This window comes from Gorilla gorilla, chromosome 6, assembly GCF_029281585.2.
Source record: "Gorilla gorilla gorilla isolate KB3781 chromosome 6, NHGRI_mGorGor1-v2.1_pri, whole genome shotgun sequence".
In the NCBI taxonomy this organism is placed as follows: domain Eukaryota; kingdom Metazoa; phylum Chordata; class Mammalia; order Primates; family Hominidae; genus Gorilla; species Gorilla gorilla.
This window is the reverse complement of record NC_073230.2, coordinates 51,941,137-51,964,355: the sequence shown is the minus strand read 5'-3', so window position 1 is coordinate 51,964,355 and position 23,219 is coordinate 51,941,137. Positions and strand designations below refer to the sequence as shown.

General features: G+C 50.8%; 1 protein-coding gene across 8 annotated transcripts; it reads left to right on the top strand.

Moving 5' to 3' along the window:
• Window positions 1–13,523: 13,523 nt before the first annotated feature.
• POLD2 (DNA polymerase delta 2, accessory subunit) lies at window positions 13,524–23,190 on the top strand. 8 transcript variants are annotated; one of them, XM_055347740.1, is made up of 12 exons: window positions 14,333–14,961; window positions 15,393–15,570; window positions 15,665–16,026; window positions 19,794–19,915; window positions 20,116–20,239; window positions 20,611–20,725; window positions 20,843–21,041; window positions 21,348–21,428; window positions 21,586–21,743; window positions 21,983–22,110; window positions 22,480–22,581; window positions 22,932–23,190. In XM_055347740.1, exons 3-12 carry the CDS (start codon window positions 15,807–15,809, stop codon window positions 23,090–23,092), a joined length of 1,410 nt encoding a protein of 469 aa, XP_055203715.1. In that variant the 5' UTR covers window positions 14,333–14,961; window positions 15,393–15,570; window positions 15,665–15,806; the 3' UTR covers window positions 23,093–23,190. The 8 variants fall into 8 exon arrangements, with proteins under 8 accessions (XP_018886586.1, XP_055203716.1, XP_018886584.2 ...); XM_019031041.3 differs by lacking the exons at window positions 14,333–14,961; window positions 15,393–15,570 and adding an exon at window positions 13,524–13,542 and having other exon boundaries at window positions 15,751–16,026; XM_055347741.1 differs by lacking the exons at window positions 14,333–14,961; window positions 15,393–15,570 and adding an exon at window positions 13,608–13,625 and having other exon boundaries at window positions 15,751–16,026.
• Window positions 23,191–23,219: the final 29 nt, after the last annotated feature.

Here is a 23,219-nt window from a genome sequence, read left to right as displayed (position 1 = left end):
TCCTGAAGGCCCCAAGAGGAAAGGCGTTTTCACCCAGACAGGTGTTCAGTTTTGATTTTATCTGGTGCCTGGCAATTTAATTACTAAATTGAAACTTGAGACTTTCTGGAATTATGGCATTTTCTGTTGCTTAGAGAGATTACAAAAGTCACGAACTGCCTGAGTTTCCACCCCGATAGCAGGCCACCAGCCCACTCCACTGACCATGCTGGGACAGTGGGTGAACAAAATCAAGTACCATTAGGATTCTACCATGTGAGTCTGCTTGTTCAACAAGCTGATTTCATAAAGTAAGGGATCATGTTATAATCCAAGCTCTACAGGGGTAAATTGTGAAAGACTAAAATGAACCAAAAAGATCATAGGTGTCCGGTTATCTGATTTGATGGGGTGTCTGAACCTTTTGTTATCTTTGAGCTGTTTCAAAACTCTCTAAATTATTATTATTATTTTTGAGACAGAGTCTCTCTCTGTCACACAGGCTGGAGTGCAGTGGCATGATCTCAGCTCACTGCAACCTCCACCTCCCAGGTTCAAGTGATTCTCATGCCTCAGCCTCCCAAGTAGCTAGTATTACAGATGTGCACACCTTGCCTGGCTAATTTTTGTATTTTTAATAGAGATGCGGTTTCACCATGTTAGCCAGGCTGGTCTCGAACTCCTGACCTCCGTTGATCCACCTGCCTCTGCCTCCCAAAGTGCTGGGATTACAGGGGTGAGCCACCGTGCCCTGCCACAACTCTAAATTATAACTAATAGCAAGGCAATGGTTCTTCTCTATTAATGTGCAAATAAATGTTGTCCAGTGGAAGCACAACTGATTTTTCCCTTCTCTGTGGAAGAAGCCAATTTTGCATCTATTAAGCAAATTCATCTGGGCATTCCTAACAGTCTACACATGCACCGGCTCTTTGAATTCTTCTCTGAACCAGGCCCAGGAATAAGCCACAAGATGAGCACTGCCCAGCTCCTTGGGCTGTCACATCTTATTGATTCCCACATGAATTCACAAGTAAATAAAATATTTGGTGGTTGTTCACTTAGTATGCAAGTCAATATTTTGCTTTAAAAATATTATCCTTTCACACTCCTGATACAGTTGTCTGATAAGGTTAGTCCTTCCCACACCAAAACTGCCTGTATTAGTGTTGTTTGGAATAAACTGAGGGTAGAATGTATATGGTGTGTGTATGTGGTGTGTGTGTTTGTGTGTGTGTGTGTGTGTGTGAGAGAGAGAGAGAGACAAAAGAGAGAGACAGAAGGATAGAGAGAAACAGATGGGCACAGACCCAGGACATGAGTTCAGCCTACACTGACCAATATGACAGCCACTGGCCACTTGAAACGTGGTGTGAGTTGGGATATGCCAAAAGCGTAAAATGCACACAATATTTTGAAGATTTCATACAAAAAAGAATGCAAACATCTCATTAATAACTTTTATATAGATCGCATGTTGAAATGATAATGTTTTGGATATTAGATTATTACTAAAATTAATTTCACCTATTTCTTTTCACTTTTTAAATGTGGCTACCAGAATATTTAGAATTCCATAAGTGGCTTGCATTTCTGGCTTTCACTCCTGTTGGAAAGCACTGAGTTAGACTGTGTAGTACGTCTATTTAAGACTGCAGTTTCCAGGCCGAACACCGTGGCTCACGCCTATAATCCCAGCACTTTGGGAGGCCGAGGCGGGCAGATCACCTGAGGTCAGGAGTTTGAGATAAGCCTGGCTAACGTGGTGAAACCCTGTCTCTACTAAAAATACAGAAATTAGCCAGGTGTGGTAGTGCATGCCTGTAGTCCCAGCTACTAGGGAGGCTAAGGCAGGAGAATCTCTTGAACCCAGAAGGGGAGGTTGCAGTGAGCCAAGATCAAGCCATTGCACTCCAGCCTGGATGACAGAGCAAGACTCCATCTAAAAAAAAAAAAAAAAAAAAAAAAAAAAAAAAAAAAAAAGTAGAATAAAAATAAATAAATAAATAAATAAAGACTGCAGTTTCTGGGAGACTCTGAGGCAGGCATTAGCCTTCTCTGCAGAGAGTACTTGCAGCAGGGAGCAGCAGTTTTGATGTCCTCAAAAGCAGCCAATTTCATTTGGGTAGGGTTGCCTCTGAGTATTCTAGCAGTACAGACAGAAAGGAGAGAAGGCTGTTTCCAGAAAGCAGAGATCATACGAATTACTTGTGAGACCAAACTTTTTCCTCAGGTGAAGCTCAGGCATCCCTTATGTGGAGTGTCTAACAGTCTACACCTGAGGATGTTGGACAGAAGGGGGTGTGAGGTGGGCATGGCTGGGGAGAGCTCTGGGAGGGGGAAAACCAGCTCCATGTTGTCCACCCACTGAAAGGAAAGCTCCCTCTGGGGGAGGTAGATGCCCCCTGGCCAGGCCTGCAGGGCCCTGCTCACTGTGAGCCCTGTGTGGTCCTGGCCTGGGTCCCACCAGCCATTGCCAGGCAACAGCTCCCAGTTGGAAAACAGAGCAAGGCTCCCTCTCAGGAAAAAAAAAAAAAAAAGAAAGAAAAGAAAAGAAATACAACAGGTAACTAAGCATGACGGCTCACGCCTGAAATCCCAGCTACTTGGGAGGCCAAGGCAGAGGATTGCTTGAGCCTGGGAGGTTGAGGCAGCAGTGAGCCAGGATTCTGCAATTGCACTCCAGCCTGGGTGACAAAGTGAGACCCTATTTAAAAAAAAAATAGAGACAGAGAAAGAAAGACATGTAACTGGGCCAGGCGCGGTGACTCATACCTGTGATCCCAACACTTTGGGAGGCAGAGAAGGGAGGATTGCTTAAGACCAGGAGTGCAAGACCAACCTGGGCAACATGGCAAAAACCCATCTCTTCAAAAAATAAAAAAATTAGCCTGTTGTGGTGGTGCGCACCTATAGTCCCAGATATTCAGGGAGCTTGAACCAGGTCCAGGCTGCAGTAAGCCATGATCATGCCACTGCACTCCAGCCTGGGTGACAGAGCGAGACCTTGTGAGAAAGAAAAGAAAGAAGGGAAGGAAGGAAGGAAGGAAGGAGGGAAGGAGGGAGGAAGGGAGGAAGGAAGAATATAGGACCCAAAGGGCCTAAATGCCCCCACTGTGCCCGAGTTCTGTGTGACTCAGGACCAGCCTCCTCCACACTCCCACCACCACAACCCTGCACCCTACTTGTTCCTGGGGGCCCCCAAGGGGAGCCTCACCAGAAGGCTCCTCATAAACCCACCGCCCCTCACCTTTCCTGTCTTTCTAGAAGCCTCAGAAGCCTTGCCACTCTAAGGACACCTCCATCTGAGCCAAGGCGCTCGCTCCAGATGTCCCAGAGCTCCTGGTCCTGGGTGTCCCTGCCACACAACCCCCCATGGAGCCCTGCTCTGGCTCAAGCCCCCTGACTGTGCATGAGCAGGCCTGTTGCCCTCACTGGGACTGTCCAGAGCCTTCCCATCTCTCTGGAGGGACTTCCATCAGTTTCTGCCCCTTCTCCTCTGCCAAGAACTCACGTTCAGTCTGATAGCAGAAGCATCATCTGGCACCCTCCTGAATGGAACCCAGAGTACCTCCTTTGTGGACCGGTCTCTGGATTTTCCCCACTCTCTCCCTTCAGCCATGCTGATGGCAGAGAAGGTAAGAACTTCCAGCCCACTTCTCTGGCGAGGGGAACTTGTCATCTGGGTCTGCAGAGAAGGTTCCACCTTACGCTCATAGTACATTATCTTTACTATGTACTAGAATATCACATTTAAAAGGACAAAAAAGGCCAGGCAGTGGCTCATGCTTGTAATCCTAGCACTTTGGGAGGCCGAGGCAGGTGGATTACCTGAGGCCAGGAGTTCAAGACCAGCCTGACCAACATGGCGAAACCCCATCTCTATTAAAAATACAAAAATTAGCTGGGTGTCATGGCATGTGCCTATAATCCCAACTACTTGGGAGGCTGAAGCAAGAGAATCACTTGAACCCAGGAGGCAGAGGATGCAGTGAGCTGAGATCATGCCACTGCACACCAGCCTGGGCGACAAACCGAGACTCCATCTCAAAAAATAATAATAATAAAATACAACGAAATAAAAGAACAAAAAAAAGAAATGTAAAATACTTGAAGGGGCTTGTATAACATTAATAGGATTGACAGTATCTGCTTTCCAGGCTGAAGTGATTCATTCATTATTCTAGATGTCTTTAGTCCTTTGCAATTTGTGGTAATTAGGCTTTTCTTTTTAACATTAAAAATATACAAAAATAAAAGGCAAAAAAAGCATCATCCCATTAGTCTGACCTTCCCCTCCTCCATTCCTGCCCCAACACCCTGAAGACCCTGGATGCAAACAAAGGCCTGAGGGAGCCTCTTCCCTCGCAGTGCAGACCTCACCTGGGGCTCAGAGTCAGAATCTGCATTTTATTCCCTAGGACAACCTCTAGTCAGGGCAGAGGCCGGCTGTGCTGCCCAAGTGCCCTCACCCTAGCTCTGAGGCACCAGAAGGGCAAATGCAAATTAAAAATGAGAATAAGTTTATTCTCCTTGGTGAAAAAAAAAAAAAGACTTTCCCCTCTCCTTTTTCTTTAGAAAATCTATCATTGCAAGTTCCTTCCTGGACTTTTTTTATGTAGATCTGTTCAAAAGCTAAATAAGCCTCTTTCAAGTTTCACATCCCAGGAATGTCTCCTTAAGGACCTAGGAGCCACCATTTGAAGTGTAATCACCAAGGGAGATACATCCTTATCTCCCAGTTTCCGTGGGCAAAGGGGAGCCTAACTTTAGCCTGGTGCCTAGCTCAAGTTGCAAACACACTTCCAGTCTTAAAGGAATGAATTTTTTTTTTTTTCCTTTAGGCAAACCCAGGTGGCCACCACAGTTACCTGGGGATTTACAGAGAACTGTGTGTGACCACTGGTGCTGTCAAGTCCTCTTACCTGAGCACCTGTGACGTTTCCCTTGAGAATGTGTACGGGATGGGTTGCACCTGGTTATATACAAGTGTGAGACTTCTCTCTGCCTTTGTAATTTATTAGCAGATTATCTGTGATGAGCATCGCAATCTGTTTAATGCCTATTCAATAATTAAACTTTTCTTTCTCTTCTTTTGTGGAAAGGTTTTCTGCATTGGCAGGAGATTTTTGTTTTTGATTATGTCCCCAACATGCCTGATGTTCCACCCCTCAAGAGCCTCAGCCTTGCCCAGGGAGGGCATGGGGGTGAGTGGCCTCTCCCACAGAGAGTGCTGGCCAAGTTGGCCCAGGTGCGCAGCAAGGGCTGCTGCCCAAAGGCTCCCTCCTGGTTGGCATGGGTCGGGACCCTGTTGTGTTGTGTTTTCGCTCTTTTTCGTAGAGTTCAAGGGGGTCCTGCTATGTTGTCCAGACTGGTCTTGAACTGACCTCAAGGGATCCTCTCGTCTCAGCCTCCCAAAGTGCTGGGATTACTGTGCCCAGCTTTGTGTTGTATTTTCTGATCTTATCCTGCAACCTCTTGAGCCCCCAACCTGGGCCCCAGTTCCTGCTGTGCCCCAGACTGCCAGCCCTCTCTCTCTGCATATTCTTTCTTTAGCTGAGTTAACACCACTGATAAGGTTAAAGACAGGCTCTTAAATTTCTGCCCTGGCATGAGAAATATGTGACCCACATGCTTCTCCAGCTTAGCTGTCCAGTGTAACTGTCAGGGACTGATGGGCGCCTGCTGGCCCACAGCCCACCTCAGTCCTGACCCTCCCTGACAGGCTGAGAGAGGCCCCAGCCTGAACCTGGACTCCCCCATGTTCTGATATTCCTGCACAAGAGTGCAGAGGCCTGGTTAAGCTGGAGAAACATAAGGAATAGGTAGGTCTGCACACACTCACCTCTTCCTTTGCAGTGAACCTTCTAGAATCTTCTAGATGGAAAAGCTGGGGGTGTGGAGGTGTAGGGATAGGACAGCTGGGGAGGCCTTGGCCAAGGTCAAGGAGTAGGCCCAGTCTCCCTCTCTGTGTGCCTGTCTGGGACTCGGTTTCCTGTCTGTGAAGCAGGGCTGGACTGGATATTGACAGCACCTGATGGTCATTGAGCTCCTCTGCCCCAGGCACTCAGCTGCTGGGCACAGTGCACACATGGCAGTCCGGTGCCCTCTCACGCTCCGTGATGACTGAGTCTGTAGTTACACCCCTGGCCTCAGAATAAAGACTACACTTTCCGCCTCCCTCACTGGCAGGTATGACTAGGTGTGGTGGCAGTTTTCTCCTTAAGAGACAGATGTTTGTGCCTCCCTACAACCCGCTGGCTAACACCTAGCTGGCACACAGCCTCCTGGGGCTATGAAGATGAGGGCCACAGCCACAGGGTGGGGGAGCCGTGAGCTGGGTCTGGCTGCGTCTCTGACATATGGGGGCGTCACACATCACCTCTACCTCCCATCGGATGCTACACGAAGAGAACAAACTCCACCTGACGGAAGCTGCTGTTGTTTGAAGTCTTTCATACTCACAACAGAACCTAACCCCAACCAATACAGTATGAGTATTGGCCCCACGTGGTTTAGCAAGCTGTCCAAGGTTACACACAGCTGGGAGGTGGTGGAGCTGGGTTTGAGCCTGTTATTGACCTTTGTGCAGACAGACCTCAGAGCAGAGCAAAAGGCAGCGAGGCTGTGGGTCTGGGGCTCCCTCTCCAGGAGAATCAACTGGCTGCACACAGCCTGGAGAGCCCATGGGCAACCTGAGTCCTTGCACCTGGAAGTTTCTGTGTCCCACACATATCCAGGAGCTTAAAATGAAGATGTCTGAATTACCCAACCTCCTGATAGCACCAACCCAACCTTCCCAGCCTCCTCTTCTGAGGTCAGCCCAGAGCAAGCCCCTTGCAAAGCTGATTTAACTCAGAACCACTGGGCATACCCACGGGGCAGTGACCCTGCAGCCCTCGATTAAATGTGCAGATGGACTTGGGGGTGGGCTGGTACCCCAGATGGCCTCATTCTCCCAGGGTTGCAGAGCCCCTGAAAGCCACAGCCCTGTGTGCACACCACTGGGGAGTCATCACAGGATACTTCAAGAGTTCAGTGCCAGGCAAGGTGGCTCATGGCTGTAATCCCAGCACTTCGGGAGGCTGAAGCGGGCAGATCACCTGAGGTCAGGAGCTAGAGACCACCCTGGTCAACATAGGGAAACCCCATCTCTACTAAAAATACAAAAATTATCTGGGCGTGGTGGCGGGTGCCTGTAATCCCAGCTACTTAGGAGGCTGAGACTGGAAAATCGCTTGAGCCTGGGAGGCAGAGGTTGCAGTGAGCTGAGATTGCACTGCTGCACTCCAGCTTGGGGGACAGAGTAAGACTCCATCTCAAAAAAAAGAGTTCTGTGTATCATTTAATGTGGAGATCCTCCCATCACGAGGGAGGATCTGTTTCTCTACTCCCCAGATCTGGGCTGGCCTGTGGTTTGTTGATCTCAGCCTTGTAGTTCTCACTTTCCTGGAACCCGAATGCCACCACGCAACATCCATAAGACAAAGTCCAGGATAAAAGATCACTTGGAGAGACAGGCCTGGCCTGGCACCACCCCGGCTGAGGCTGGACCCCTGGGAAGGAGACTCTGATGGACCTCCAGACCCAGTCAAATGACCACTTCCAAGGTCAGGCAAGAAGGGACAAAGAGCCACTGGCTCAGCCCACAGCATCTGAGAAATAAGAAACCGCTGCATTTTTTGAGCCAGTAAGATTTGACAGGTTTGTTTTGCAGCAATAGATGAGTGGTACCTCATCTTAGCCCATGTTCTGATGAAGACAAACAGTAGCATTGACAAAGTTTTAAGAAAAGTTAACCAAAAACTGGGATTCCTTTCTTCATTTTGACCCTTTGTTAAAAGAAACAGAGGCCCACCCCACCAGACTCACTGTTCACTGGTCCCTGAGTGCCTGTGAGTCTCAGTGGGAGTTACCTTGAGACCAGCCCTTCTGAGTGGAGGGTGCTGGGTGCTGAGGTCAAGTCGAGCTCAGTTCAGGCTGAAAGGAGAGCAGCTCTTGCCAGGCTGTCAGGGCTGTGGCCTCCCCAAGAACCTCCTACCCTGGCCCCTCCAGGCTTTGCTGCTATGGTTGTGTGAGGGGAGTTGCTGTCCCAGCATTCTGGCCCCCTTGCCCCCAGCCCCTCCCTGACCTCCACGGGCTTCAGGCCTCAGTCCAGAGTCACCTCCTCTAGGAAGCCATCCCCCAGTGCAAGTCTGGGCGACATTCCTCCTTGCCTGGCCCACCTGCTCACTCTCATGCCATGGCTTTCTGTAAGCAAACACAAAGATAGGAACACCTCTGTCCCTGGCACAGAGCAGATGCTCTGGAAATATCTCATGAGTGAATGAAGGCACATGACAAACCTCCAGACCTGTGGAGACTGAAGGCTGAGAGCCTTTATAGATGCTGTGGGGCCGAGGAGTTTGCCAACTACAGCAGGTCATGCCCAGAGGTTTCTCTCTGGGTAGCAAGGTGTGTCTCCCACCAAAGGCCATTGGCATGGGGCCCGCCCTGCTGACCCGAGGCAGTGCACAGCAGAGGCCAGATGCAGTGAGAAGGAGCCTCTCCTTGGCCTGCTGTCTGCTGCCATGCCTGTGGGGGCGTGGACACAAGTGTGTGGCATAGAAGGTGGTGTGGCAGGTGAGAGGTTGGGGGTGTGTATGTAGCAGGTGTGTGTGTGTGTGTATGTGCATGTGGGGGTGTGTGTGCATGCATGTGTGTATGTGTGTGTGCATATGCATGTGTGTGCATGGAGAGAGAAGACCTCCTCTTTCTGGCCCCTCTCCTAGCTGCCCCCCTCCCTCCTGCTGCCAACACACTGTCAACCCTTCACTGTCTTTTTCCTTGGGACTCGTTGATCTGTCTCTACCATCCCAGGTGTCTGGAGCAGCCTCTAACCTTCCATCTGCCAAGGTACTTCAGCCCCACCCCTCCCAGCTGTGGAATGTCCCCTAGGATGTGCCACTGACACAAAGCGCCACACAGCTCCAAAATAGAATATTATCTAACCCACTGCTCCCTTTGCTGTCAGCAACACCTCCACCATGCTTCTCCCAGGACCCCCCTTGAACTCTCTGCTTCCTCCCTGAGGCCAAAGGAAAGACAGGAAAGGGGCCACCTTCCTGTCCTTGGGTCCCACAGAGATGTATCCTTGTAATGAAACCTACTTTATGCTTGAGTTGTATCCAGTTAGTTTCTGTGGCTTGCAATCAAGACCCACACCCACCTCAACCCAGGCTCTAGAGAGTAGACCCTTGTTTTTGCCTGGCTTGGGTCGACCTGGCACCTGCCAGGGTCCCAGCCTCTGAGTCAGCCCACCTTTCCCTCATCGGTGCCACCTCCAGGCGGCTGTACATAGACTCTGGCTTCTGCCCTGGCCTGGCCTCTGGGACCTGCAGCTGTCTGCTTCCATCCTATGTGGATGGTGCCTGAAAGTGAATAGGGATCAGTTACCAGCCCAGTATCTGTCCCCTTCTCAATAGCACTGATTCCTATGGGGAACTGCTTTTCTCGGACTATGTATGGGTTTGGTGGGAGGGTAGTTCCTGTAACCAACCCTACAGGGTGTAGGAACCTAGACTCTCAGCAACATAACAGGCAGCAGGCTCCCAAGCTAAGTCTGGCCAGCTGGGCCACCTCTCCCAGATTCTGTTTCATGAGAGCATCATCCAAGAGCAGTGGGAACACTGGGGACGGTCCAGCCTAGGACTGGTATGCAGATCAGAGAATCCCAGATAGAAGGTGATTGCTGTTCTTCCAGCTTCTTGGCCCTCCAGAGCAACCATACTTCCCATCTGCCCCAAAACCTGATCCTCCAAACTCCCACCATTTCTGTGCATCCCCAATATCTAATAGATCAACTGCCTTTCATTTACATTTGTCACAACCAAATGATACACCTGCCCTTCACCCACTACTGAACTGCAGCTGGGTTAGTCCAAATTCAGGGCCCACGTGTCATTTCAAGCCTGTCTTGAATAATGTACACCTTCCTGCAATGTGAGGATGGCCACCACCTTGGTCTTATACCCACGTGTGTCCTGAGCTACATTTCTCATAATCAAAAATAAACTCAACACATCACTCCAGCCTGAGCAACAGAGCAAGACACTAGCTCTAAAAATAAAAAATAAAAACAAATGAAAAACCCAGCAAACTTGGGGAAAGAGGAAGCACCTGATTTCCAGAGTTTCCACATCATGAGAGGCAAATGTCCAGTTTTCAACAACAACAACAACAAAAAAAATCACAAGGCATACAAAGAAATAGGAGACTAAGACCCACTCAAAGGAAAAGAATAAATAAGCAGAAGCCGTACCAGAGGAAAACCAGATGGATGACTTACTAGACAAATACTTTAAAACAACTGTCTTAAAGATGCTTGAAGAGCTAAAGGAAAATGTGAACAAAGTCAAGAAAGTGATGGAACAAATGGAAATTCCAATAAAGTGATAGAAAACTTTTTGGAGTTTTTTTTCTTGGTAGCAAAAAATTATGAAGCTGAAGAATACAATAAATTCCCTAGAGGGCTTCAAAGGCAGATGTAAGCAAACTTGGCCAGGTGCAGTGGCTCATGCTCATAATCCAGCACTTTGGAAGGCTGAGGCAGGAGGATTGCTTGAGCCCAGGAGTTTGAAACCAGCCTGGGCAACATAGAAAAACCCTATCTTTAAAAAAACTTATATAAAATTTAAAAATTATAAAATTTATTAAAAACAGAATCAGCAATTTGAAGACTGGACATTGAAATTATCAAATTTGAGGAACAGAAAGGAAAAAGATGGAAGAAAAATAAACAGAGCCTAAGAGACCTGCGGGACACCATCAAGCAGACTAATACCCATTGTGGAAATTCCAGAAAGAGAAGAGAGTGAAGGACCAGAGAAATTATTAGGAGAAATAATGGCTGAAAATGTCTCAAATTTGATGAATGACATGAATATGAACATTCAAAAATCTCGACAAACTCCAAGTAGGAAAAACTCAAAGATACTCATACTGAGATTCATCATAATCAAACTGCTGAAAGCCAAAGACAAGGAGACAATATCGAAAGCTGCGAGAGAGAAGTGACTCATCACATACAAGGGATCTTCAAAAAGATTATCAGATATCTTGGCTGGGCACGGTGGCTCACACCTGTAATCTTAGCACTTTGGGAGGCTGAGGCAGGTGGATCACTTGAGGTCAGGAGTTTGAGACCAGCCTGGCCAACATGGCAAAAACCCATCTCCATTAAAAATACAAAGATTGGTGAGGCATGGTGGTGCATGCCTGTAATCCCAGCTACTCGGGAGGCTGAAGCAGGAGAATCACTTGAACCTGGGAGGCGGAGAGTGCACCAAGCCAAGATGGTGCCACCACTGCACTCCAGCCTGGGTGACAGAGTGTGACCTTGTTTCCAAAAAAAAAAAAAAAAAAAGAAAAAGAAAGAAAAGATCATCAGCTATCTCATCAGAAACCTCAGAGGCCAAAACGCAGTAGATTGATATATTCAAAGTGCTAAAAGAAAAAAATAAATCTGTCAGCTGAGAATCCTGTATCTGTATCTCACTTAACCATTATTTTAAAATAAGGGAAAATGAAGACATTCCCAGATAAACACAAGCTGAGGGAGTTCATTATCACTAGATCTGCCCTGCAAAGAAAGCCAAAGAAAGCCTTTCAGGATGAAATGAAAGGATACTAGACAGTGACTCAAAGCTGAATAAAGAGGCCAGGCATAGTGGCTCATACCTGTAATCTCAGCACTTTGGGAGGCTGAGATGGGCGGATCACCTGAGGAGTTGGAGACCAGCCTGGCTAATATGGTGGAACCCCATCTCTACGAAAAATACAAAAATTAGCCAGGTGTGGTGGCACATGCCTGTAATCCCAGCTACTTGGGAGGCTGAGGCAAGAGAATCACCTGAACCCAGGAGGCGGAGGTTGCAGTGAGCCGAGATTGTGCCACCGCACTCCAGCCTGGGTGACAGAGTGATACCCTGTCTCAAAAAAAAAAGCCGAATAAACGAATAAAGATCTCATCTATGGCCATACCACCCTTAATGTGTCCAATCTCAGAAGCTAAGCAGATTTGGGCCTGGTTAGTACTTGGAGGGGAGAAATAATGGTCTATGCTAAAGGAAAATTCAGGTGCAATTAAAGTAAAATTAATTATATAAAAGAGAATACATTAAAAGCTAGTATTATTGTAACTTTGGTTTGTAATTCCACCAAGTGGAATTTGTTCCTGAAATGCTAGAATGGTTCAACATAAAAATCAATAAATGTAATAGACCACATTAACAGAAAAAAAACCCACACGGTCATCTCAATTGATGTCAAAAAAGTATTTGACAAAATTCAACACTCTTTTGAAAGACGAAAAAGCTCAACAAACTAAGAATAGGAGGAAACTACCTCAAATAATAAAATCCATAGGCCAAATCCCCAAACTCACAGCTAGCAACATATTTAATGCTAAAGACTGAAAGCTTCCCCTTTAAGTTCCGGAATAAGACAAACATGCCCACTTTCACCACTTCTACTCAACATAGTATGGGAAGTTCTAGCCAGAGTAATCAGGTAAGAAAAAAGAAATAAAAAGCATCTGAATTGGAAAGGAAGAAGTAAAATTATTTGTTTGCCCAATACATGTACAATGTTTCAGGTGAAGGCTCAGAACAGTACAACCTTATCAGCAAGAGTCCTGCTGTCTCTGTGTGAATCCCAGCTATTACTCACTAGCTACATGATCTCTCTTGCCCTCCCTGCCTCAATTTCCTCATGTGTAAAGTGGGAGAAAAATAATAGTTCATGCTTCAAAGGTTTTTTGTTTGTTTGTTTGCTTTGAGACAGCGTCTGGCTCTGTCGCTCAGGCTGAAGTGCAGTGGTGCAATCTTAGGTCACTGCAACCTCAGCCTCCTGGGCTTAAGCGATCCTCCCACCTCGGCCTCCCAAAGTGTTGGGATACAGGCGTGAACCACTGTGTCTGACCCAGAGGATTATTTGAGGAGCAGATGAATTAATGTGTCATAACCTCAAAGCAGTTGCAAAGGCGTTTAATAATTAAAATATCACATTTTAAATTAAAATATAAGGCTGGGCGTGGTGACTCATGCCTGTAATCCCAGCACTTTGGGAGGCTGAGGTGGGAGGATCACTTGAGCCCAGGAGTTCCAGACTAGCCTGGGCACCACTGGGAGACCCTGTCTCTACACACACACGCACACACACACACAAACTTAAAGTAGCCAGGCGTGGTGCTGCGCGCCTGTGGTCCCAGCTACTCGGGAGGCTGAGGCGGGAGAATCACTGGAGCCTGGGAGTTCGAGGCTGCAGTGAGCCGAGATCGCACCACTGCACTTCAGCCTGGGCCACAGAGCAAGACGCTGCCTCAAACAAACAAACAAAAACAAAAATTAAAATATTAAGTAATAATTAACGAGTGTTAATATCCACTCGTTATGGAGACAAGACCTGGACTTAGGAAACAGGCCCAGGGGAGTAGCAGAACAGTAGCGCTAGAGGACGCCTGGGAGAATCAGCGCGCTGCGGGAAGAGCCCGGGAAGCTTAGTGGGGAAGCGTCTCTTGATGGGGTGAGGAATTCTATAAATTAGTGGAGATGGAAAAAAAAAAAAGTATTCCAAAAGTGGGAGACAGCACTCAGAAAGATGTGGTGGTAAGAACGAGTATGAGTAACGGGGACAACGAGGACACTGGAGATTGGGGAGTGTTGGGCTGGAAGCTGGTGTGCAGCCGTGGGCAAGCTAGGGAGGACCCCGAAACCGCCAATGCGTTTCCCGGACGCAGACGCTGGCAGGACGGGAGGAACCCCGAGACCCCGCGCTATCCCTTCAGGAAGAGTTACTTCTCCCCGGCCAAGTTAGTGGGCCTTGGGCCTTCTTTCTGTTGGGATCCTCCTCGCGTGTCGCCATCGCTACAAGTGGGCAGCTCTGCGGGGAAAGCTGGGACGCTGGGGGCTTCACCAAGGAGGCCGGCGGCCGACCACTGGGAGGTCTGGCGGGGTGACGACCACTGGGAGGTTTGGGCAGGGCCTGACGGGGTGACGCGGTCAGCCCACTGGAGGCCGACACCTCCCGTCAGCCCAACCCCTGCACGCGCGGCCGCCAACCGAAGACCCGCGGCGCCGGCCTGCGAGCCCCCGCCCCGCGTTGCCCAGGAAACCGAGGGTGTGGCTCCGCGTTCACTGGGCGTCCCAGGGACTGGGCGCACAGTGGTCGGCGGGATGAGGCGCCTGGTGACGGACGGGGCGAGGAGGGCAGCGATTGGTGAGATTAGGCGATGGGCGGGGAAGCCGCGCGGGGATTAGCGAGTTGCGGCGATGGGCGGGGCAGGCGCGCGGGGATTGGCGGGATGCGGCGCGCCGCGCGGTGAGTGGGGTCCAGGGAAACGGGGTCAGCTGGGGGTGGCAGTTCCAGGCCGGGAGGCCGGGCTCCTGGGTCGGTGGGCTGGTGTCTTGGCGGACGTCCAGCAGCTGCCGCGTGGATCCGAGCCGGGGCACCCGCCGTGACTGGGACAGCCCCCAGGGCGCCCTCGGCCCCATCCCGAGTAGCGCGGCCTGGCTGCTGCCGCCATCAAGCACGTTCGAGCCAAAAGCTCCTAACGAGTCACTCGTTAGACACGTGTGCGGAGCCTGTGTCCCAGGCCAGTGCTGTCCCGTGGAGATAGATTGCAAGCCGCTAGGGAATTTTTTAACTTTCTAGTAGGTGTACGAAAAAAGTAAAACGAAACAAATCAATTGGAGTAAATCCATAAATATATTCAAACTATTATTTCAATTGTATGTGAAAAAATTATTGGGATATTCTTTGTACTATTCTTAGAAATCCATTGTGTGTCCAACCCAAACATCACAGTTGGACTCACCACATCTCCTGTACTTCGTAGCCCTAGGTGGCTAGTGGCATAAGACACAAAAATCTCAGCCCTCCTGGAGCTTATGGTCTAGTTGGAGCAGGCAGACAATACATTTAAAATATACAGTTTGTTAGAAGGTAAATGTTGTAAACAACAATAACAATTGAAGTACTGGGGAGAGTTGCAGTTGTAAATCAGATGGGCAGGGCACAAGGTAACATTTGAGTAAAGATGTAAGAGCTTGAAGGAGATGGGCAAGTGAGCCCTATAAGTATACGGGAGAGGGGCAAGCAAGAGTTCAGAGGCCCCTTGCTGTGGGGAGGGATCCAAGGTGGAGGAGTGGGAACCAGGAGGGGAGAGGACCAGTGGAGCAGATCTCATAGGCAGTTGTAAGGACTTGGGGCCTTATTCAATGAAATGAGAACACTTTGGAGAGTTTTGAACAGAGCAGTGACTGATTTATGTTTTGGTTTTGGTTTAGTTCTTTCTATTATTATTTAATAATAGGCTTATTATTTCACAGAAGTTTTATTTAATAAGGCAGACCTCTTGTCTGGAAATGAGACAGGTGCCGGAGAGCTGGATGGAGGCAGATCGGGAATTCCATTTGGGGCAAACTGAACTTGATTGAGACCCTGGTAGTTGTCCAGATGGAACAGGACACCTGAGTCTAGGGTTCAGGAAGAACTCCAGATGGGACAAACACTCCTAGCTTTCCTTTTCTCTTTTTGGATGACCGCTACAGGGTGAGACATCGGTATCCAGACATGATAAATTTCCAAGTTTCCAAGTGGACACAATGTCTGGTGTCAACTACAGCTGTTCCCCTTCTTTTCCCAGTATCCTTTGGGTGCAGTGAGACACCAGGAGAGCTGCTGCTTTGGGGGATGGACAGGGGCAGCAGGAATGCCTTTGTGTTTTCGCAGTGAACCTCCTTGGCCTGGGCGAAGCTGTGTGGACCAAGCAAGTCAGGAGTGTGGCCATGTTTTCTGAGCAGGCTGCCCAGAGGGCCCACACTCTACTGTCCCCACCATCAGCCAACAATGCCACCTTTGCCCGGGTGCCAGTGGCAACCTACACCAACTCCTCACAACCCTTCCGGCTAGGAGAGCGCAGCTTTAGCCGGCAGTATGCCCACATTTATGCCACCCGCCTCATCCAAATGAGACCCTTCCTGGAGAACCGGGCCCAGCAGCACTGGGGTAAGTGAGAGTTTGGGAAGGTGCTTCCCCCACCTCATCCCTGAACTTAGAAGTGTTATGCAAGAGAATGGGAACAGTTTATCTAATTGATCCCACTTCCTGTTACCTTGGGAAAATTAACCTCTTTTTCCCTCAGTTTCTTCTTAAGATAGTAACAAGGATTAAATTAAGTAATTTGTGGGTTTGGAGTTAGTTTTAGTTCAGAGGCTGGTTGGAGATGAGGACTTAGTTCTGGCGGTGATGGCGATTACTTCACTGGCAGAGGAAAATGGTTTTCCTATCTTCAGTGCAGATTATTCAGGTATTTGCCTGTGCTGTAGCCAGAGAGCTCCTCAGTGTGGCAAGCCTGGCGCCAGGCACCAGGAGCCAAGACTGGTGAGGATGCACTCTCTGGTCTCGAGGGGACCCCCTCTGTTCACTCATGTCTGTTTGCCTCTCCTCCTGGCCCCCATATTTGCTGGCCATGAATTTTCCTGTCCCTTGGGCTCTCTGTCTTTCCTAATAAAGTGGCCTGCCCAACACAACCCTTGTTCTTTGCCCCCATTTCTTCCCTGGTGATCTCTCCTGCAGTTGGATTACTCTTGGTGGTGAAGCAGGGACCCCCATCTCCCCCTTTGAGTTTATTTGAGTTTTAGTTGCTGCTGCATTCCCCCATTCCTACCACTTACATAAGAGTGGCTTTCCAGGTAATTTTCAAATCCATCTCCTATTATATTTTTAAACTGAGGATTTTGTAGGTGAGACCAGGTCTTACTCATTTTTACTGTCCTTGGCACCAGACAAAATGGATCTCAGCCCTAGCTGCACATTGGAATCCCCTGGGGAGCTTTGAGAAGCCCATCTCATCCCATGCCAAGCCAAGATCAATTCTCGTTATAGGCAGGCAGGAGAACCCTGGGCCTAGAAATCTAGCTAGAACCTCAAATTCATTAGGGATATGTATTAGTCCATTTTCACATTGCTATAAAAAACTACCTGAGATAGGGTAATCTATAAAGAAAAGAGGTTTAATTGACTCACAGTTCCTCATGGCTGGGGAGGAACTTAACAATCATGGCATAAGGCGAAGGGAAAGCAAGGCACGTTTACATGATAGCAGGAGAGAGAGAGCAAGGGGAACTGCCAATCATTTTTAAACCATCAGATCGCATGATGGCTTGATCTCACTCACCATCACAAGAACAGCATGGGGGAAATCCACCCCCACGATCCAGTCACCTCCCACCAGGTCCCTCTGTCAACACCGTGTGGATTATAATTCCAGATGAGATGTGGGTGGGGACACAGAGCCAAATCATATCAGGATGTTTTCTGTTTTGTTTACCTGAGACAAAGTGCTGTTCACCTCTCCTCTCCCACATAATCAGGGGCTCCCTCCTGCGGCTCCGGTAGCTTTTCCTCACTTTCCTTTCAGCCTTCGGGACACCTTCCTTGGCTCCTTTCAGAGCTCAGTTACTACTTGGGCCCAATGTCAATGCCACCTTCTAGATTCTTTCCGGCAGCACCTCCTCTGGTCGCACATTTCTCTTCCAGTTATTGGAGCTGTCAAAAAAGCTCCCCAGTGATGGACGACAGCGATTTCACTGTGCTCACAGACTGGTCAGGAAACCAAACAGCTGCCACAGTGAATGTGTTGATAGCAGCGGGGCAGCAGTAGCACTCGCTCACAGGCCTGGTGGTTGGTGCTGGCCCCCACCCTGAATACCTACATGTGGCTTCTCCATGTGGCCTGTGCATCCTCACTGAAGCTCAACCTGTCTCTCCAAATTGGTCTTTCCACTCACCTGTTCCCCAAACCTGCCCAGACCTTCCTGCTGTAGGCTTTTCCCTTCACTTGGCACACTCTTTCCCTCGTCTTCCCATGGCCCCATCTAAGCCCCACTGTCAGCTGAAGTGTTATATTCTTTGAGGGGCCACCTGAAGCCACCTTGCAATGAGGGCCTCCGTTTTCTACCTCAGCTCACCATTTGTTCACAGCACTTGTCACTGTGGCGAGTTACTTGTTTATGGCCTGTTGTCGTTCTCCTGCCTAGACCCAGTGGGCTGAGTGGGGGCAAGTGTTGGCTTTTATGTCCAGTTTTAATCTTGGTGCCAGCACATTGCCTGGGTGGAAGCATGTCCTGCTATCAGTTACAGGGATGTCATTCTGCCCAGTGCTCAGGGGCATACACTTGGGTCCCAGTTGTGTGCCCTTGGACACGTTGCTTAACCTCTCTGTGCATCAGTTGGGTGATAATATCTACTCCTGGCACATTTTCAGGGTTGGCTGAGTTACATGTACAGTGCTTAGGCCACCTGGGGGAGAGTAAGAGTGGGATACATGAGGATGTGGAGTCTGTTGCATTTCTGTCTGCTTCTGGCACCCTTCTTGTCTTGTTTTGAGTTGCTCGCCTCTGTCTGCTCCCTAGGGCGTAGATTTGAGGAATATTCCTGGTTCTTCCCAGGCAGCAGGGGCTCAGGCTGTGCTGGAGTCAGCTAGGCTAAGGGGCTGGTCTGGCATCCGCGTTGTCCTGTCACCTCCTCGGTGTTTTCTCCAGGCCTGGATCTGTGCTGTGTGGGGACCTGTATTCCTCCCTCCTGCCCTCACTGATTCTCCATACCTTTCTTCTCGAGAGTGCCAGGCCCCTCTCATGTGTTCTTGTTCATACCTAGGATCCCGGGAAGGGGCTGGGGAAGACGGTGCCCAGGTGCCCTGGGTAAACAAAGCCACCTGACTCCACGGGAATGGAATGGGTGGAGGGGATCTGAGGTCTGCATTTTGAGTATCTCTGGTCTCAGAGGATGAAGCATTTGGTGGGGGTTGGGGGTGGGGGGTAGGGTGGAAGAATCTAAAGTCTTAAAAGAAAATGGCAGTTATTTGTGGGCCAGGGCTGTGTTGAGACTTGGCATGCTTCTTTTTAAGAGTCAGTGTTGTAATTTAGGTATAAGTGAAGCAGTACTTTGTATTAGTTTCCTGTAGGCGCTGTAACAAAGCACCACAAACTGGTTGACTTAAAACAACAGACATGGCCGGGTGCGGTGGCTCACGACTGTAATCCCAGCACTTTGGGAGGCAGAGGCGGGCAGATCACAAGGTCAAGAGATTGAGACCATCCTGGCTAACACAGTGAAACCCTGTCTCTACTAAAAATACAAAAAAAAAAAATTAGCTGGGCATGGTGGCACACGCCTGTAGTCCCAGCTACTCGGGAGGCTGAGGCAGGAGAATGGCATGAACCCGGGAGGCGGAGCTTGCAGTGAGCTGAGATCGCGCCACTGCACTCCAGCCTGGATGACTGCGAGACTCCGCCTCAAAACAAAAACAAAAACAAAAACAGAAACAACAATAACAGAAAAACACAGACATTTACTCTCTGGCAGTTCTGGAGGCCAGAAGTTGAAATCCAGATGTCAGCAGGATTGGCTCCTTCTGAAGGCCCGAGGGGAGGGTCCTTCCTGGCCTCCTCCCTGGCGTTCCTGGGCTTGTGGCCGCATCACTCCGCTCTGCCCGTCTTCACACTCCCTCTTGTCTGTGTGTCTGTCTCTCTGTTCTCATGAGGACACTTGGCATCCAGGGCCCAACCACACCCAGAGTCCCTGGTCTCCTGTGGCTGACTCACTTTTTACTGTCACCGCGAAGTCCAGGGGGTCCTTGTACTTGATGTTCTCTCCTGGCAAGGGCCAGGGCCCTGTGATTGGCCTCTCGTGGAGTGCTGGGCAGGGCCTCCATGGCCTCTGTCGGGCAGCGGGGCTACTTCATCTCTGAGTCTGTACCCCTCGTGTCCCAGGCAGTGGAGTGGGAGTGAAGAAGCTGTGTGAACTGCAGCCTGAGGAGAAGTGCTGTGTGGTGGGCACTCTGTTCAAGGCCATGCCGCTGCAGCCCTCCATCCTGCGGGAGATCAGCGAGGAGGTGAGGCAGGGTGCTACACAGTGGGGCCGCCAGGCAGACCTGGCCTCCCGCTAGAACACCTCCTTGGGGGTGGGGTTGTGGGGAAGCAGGTTCAGAGACAATGGGCTCCAGAGGGGTGGGGGCTGCGGTGCCAGCTCACTAGCACCAGAGCCTTGGTGGGCTCTGGCCCCAAGATTATACCTCCTGTCTCTGCATTCCAGCACAACCTGCTCCCCCAGCCTCCTCGGAGTAAATACATACACCCAGATGACGAGCTGGTCTTGGAAGATGAACTGCAGCGTATCAAACTAAAAGGCACCATTGACGTGTCAAAGCTGGTTACGGGTAGGGAGCCCAATGAGAGGATGTGGGTGATGCAGGTGAAGAGCCCAGCGGTGGTGTGTTAGGGATGGTGTGAGTGGGGAGCCTGGGGGGAGTGGGGGGGTGTGGCCTGGGCACACGTGTGTTCTTGAGGAGGTAGGTGAGGCTCCAGGCGGTCGGAGGCCATCAGATTGGGTAAGACCTGGCTGGGAGATGGGTCTCCCCACCTCCATCCAAGGGCAGTGACTCCAGGAAGCAGGCATGCATCCTGGAGTCCTAGGTGAGAATTCACCAATGTGGTTGTGGAGAACTGGCTTGTTTTGCCCGTTGGGGTGACTGGAAGGAGTGGTAGCACCTGGGGCTCCCTGCTCAGGCCTGATGCCACTGCTCCCCAGGGACTGTCCTGGCTGTGTTTGGCTCCGTGAGAGACGATGGGAAGTTTCTGGTGGAGGACTATTGCTTTGCTGACCTTGCTCCCCAGAAGCCCGCACCCCCACTTGACACAGATAGGTGAGCAGCAGTTCTCGGGAGCTGGAACCAGCTCATGGTCAGTGGAATCTTTGAGTTGCACCTAGGAGGGGCTGCCTCCCTTCTCGGCACCCTGGAGGACCCCACCTTCTCCCGCAGGTTTGTGCTGCTGGTGTCCGGCCTGGGCCTGGGTGGAGGTGGAGGCGAGAGCCTGCTGGGCACCCAGCTGCTGGTGGATGTGGTGACGGGGCAGCTTGGGGATGAAGGGGAGCAGTGCAGCGCCGCCCACGTCTCCCGGGTTATCCTCGCTGGCAACCTCCTCAGCCACAGCACCCAGAGCAGGGATTCTATCAATAAGGTATGGAGCCCACCTGGCTGCATTCAGCCCCAGCCCAGGAGCCTGCAAGCCTGTAAGACCCTCCTTCCCCATGGCGAGTAGGGTACCTTGTGAGGTCTCGCAGGTTGGTGGGAAGCGCCCTGCAGTGACTCTGGGGCCTCCTGCAATGGGGCTCCTCGTACCCAGGCCCTCGCTGAGGATGGTGGGAGGCTTGAAGGGAGTGAGGGTCTATGGGACAACAACTGCATCTTCCAGCTGGTGGGGCTCTGCTCTCCTCTGAGCCTGGGATTCGCCTGGGCCTGATGGCCTCCTGGGCTTCTATTCCAGGCCAAATACCTCACCAAGAAAACCCAGGCAGCCAGCGTGGAGGCTGTTAAGATGCTGGATGAGATCCTCCTGCAGCTGAGCGTGAGCGAGCTGGGGGCTGGAGGGGTGATGGGGATTGCAGTCTTCAAAGCTGCCACTGGGCAACAGAAGGCAGGCAGGAGGGCAGGGGGAGTGGCCGGAGTTGGTGTAGGGGGCTCCTTCGGGGCCCTGTGAGTTCTCCCTGCCCTGTGCCTTCCAGGCCTCAGTGCCCGTGGACGTGATGCCAGGCGAGTTTGATCCCACCAACTACACGCTCCCCCAGCAGCCCCTCCACCCCTGCATGTTCCCGCTGGCCACTGCCTACTCCACGCTCCAGCTGGTCACCAACCCCTACCAGGCCACCATTGATGGAGTCAGGTAGCTGGCACAGCCACACTTCAGTCTGACCCAGCCTTTTGCCTCAGGAGGCACAAAGAAGGGAGGGGAGGGAAGGGAGGGAGGGGAGGGAGGGCCCAGGAAGGTGGCAGGGCTGCAGAGGCCCACCTAGCATCTGTTCCTTCTCTCTGGGGCATCCCCACAAGAGCGCCAGATGAGCTCTGGGCTGACCACTATGGGTGGCACCCAAAGCCAAGGGTCAGCTGAGCTTTGCCTTGCAGATTTTTGGGGACATCAGGACAGAACGTGAGTGACATTTTCCGATACAGCAGCATGGAGGATCACTTGGAGATCCTGGAGTGGACCCTGCGGGTCCGTCACATCAGCCCCACAGCCCCTGACACTCTAGGTAACAGGCTCAGCCATACGGGGTGGGAGCAGAGGGCCAGGAGGCCTGGCAGGACCCTGAAGTGCACAGGGTCCCCCTGTGGGTTTGCACTTGCCAGCATTGCTGAGAACTGTCTGAGGAGAAGTTCAGAGGCTTGGCACCTGCTCTGGAAGCTACTCTGGAATCTTAATTCTAAGGCCAATGGCTGCCCACCCCAACGGGCAGCAACAGCAGGGCCAAGGTCTTGTGACAATGTCTGGAGGTGCCCATATTGTCACACTGGGGGTCTCCTACTGGCCTGCAGTGGGAGGAGGGGCTGCAGCCCCACATCCTGTGCAGAGTGCTAGTGCTGAGGCGGAACCCTCCTCAGAGCTGCCCCTTCTCCTCCAGGTTGTTACCCCTTCTACAAAACTGACCCGTTCATCTTCCCAGAGTGCCCGCATGTCTACTTTTGTGGCAACACCCCCAGCTTTGGCTCCAAAATCATCCGAGGTAATTTTTGTCTTCTGGGGGCCCAGGCCTGATTTGCTGATTTGCTCTCACCTGGGGACAAGGTTCACAGAGAAGAAAACCTGCATTGTGGAGTCCCCCTGGCCCTTGTGGGATGGACAGCTGAGGTCTTCTGCACAGCTGCCATTTCACTGTGGGAGCCAAGCTGCCTCGCCAGCTGGGCAGGGACTGGAACGGCTCCCAGCCTGTGTGCCTCTCAAGGCTAATCTCTGGTCTCCTATTGTCACTGCCCCACTGTGTGCCAGCGGGGACTCCTGTTTATTTCTGGCAGCTTCTCTTTGAGGCAGGACTTACTTGGAACCTACAGTGGGTCCTATGTGACTTCTTTGCAGGTCCTGAGGACCAGACAGTGCTGTTGGTGACTGTCCCTGACTTCAGTGCCACGCAGACTGCCTGCCTTGTGAACCTGCGCAGCCTGGCCTGCCAGCCCATCAGCTTCTCGGGCTTCGGGGCAGAGGACGATGACCTGGGAAGCCTGGGTCTGGGCCCCTGACTCAAAAAAGTGGTTTTGACCAGAGAGGCCCAGATGGAGGCTGTTCATTCGCTGCAGTGTCGGCATTGTAAATAAAGCCTGAGCACTTGCTGATGGGAGCCTTGAGCCTTGGGCACTCTGGCTCTGG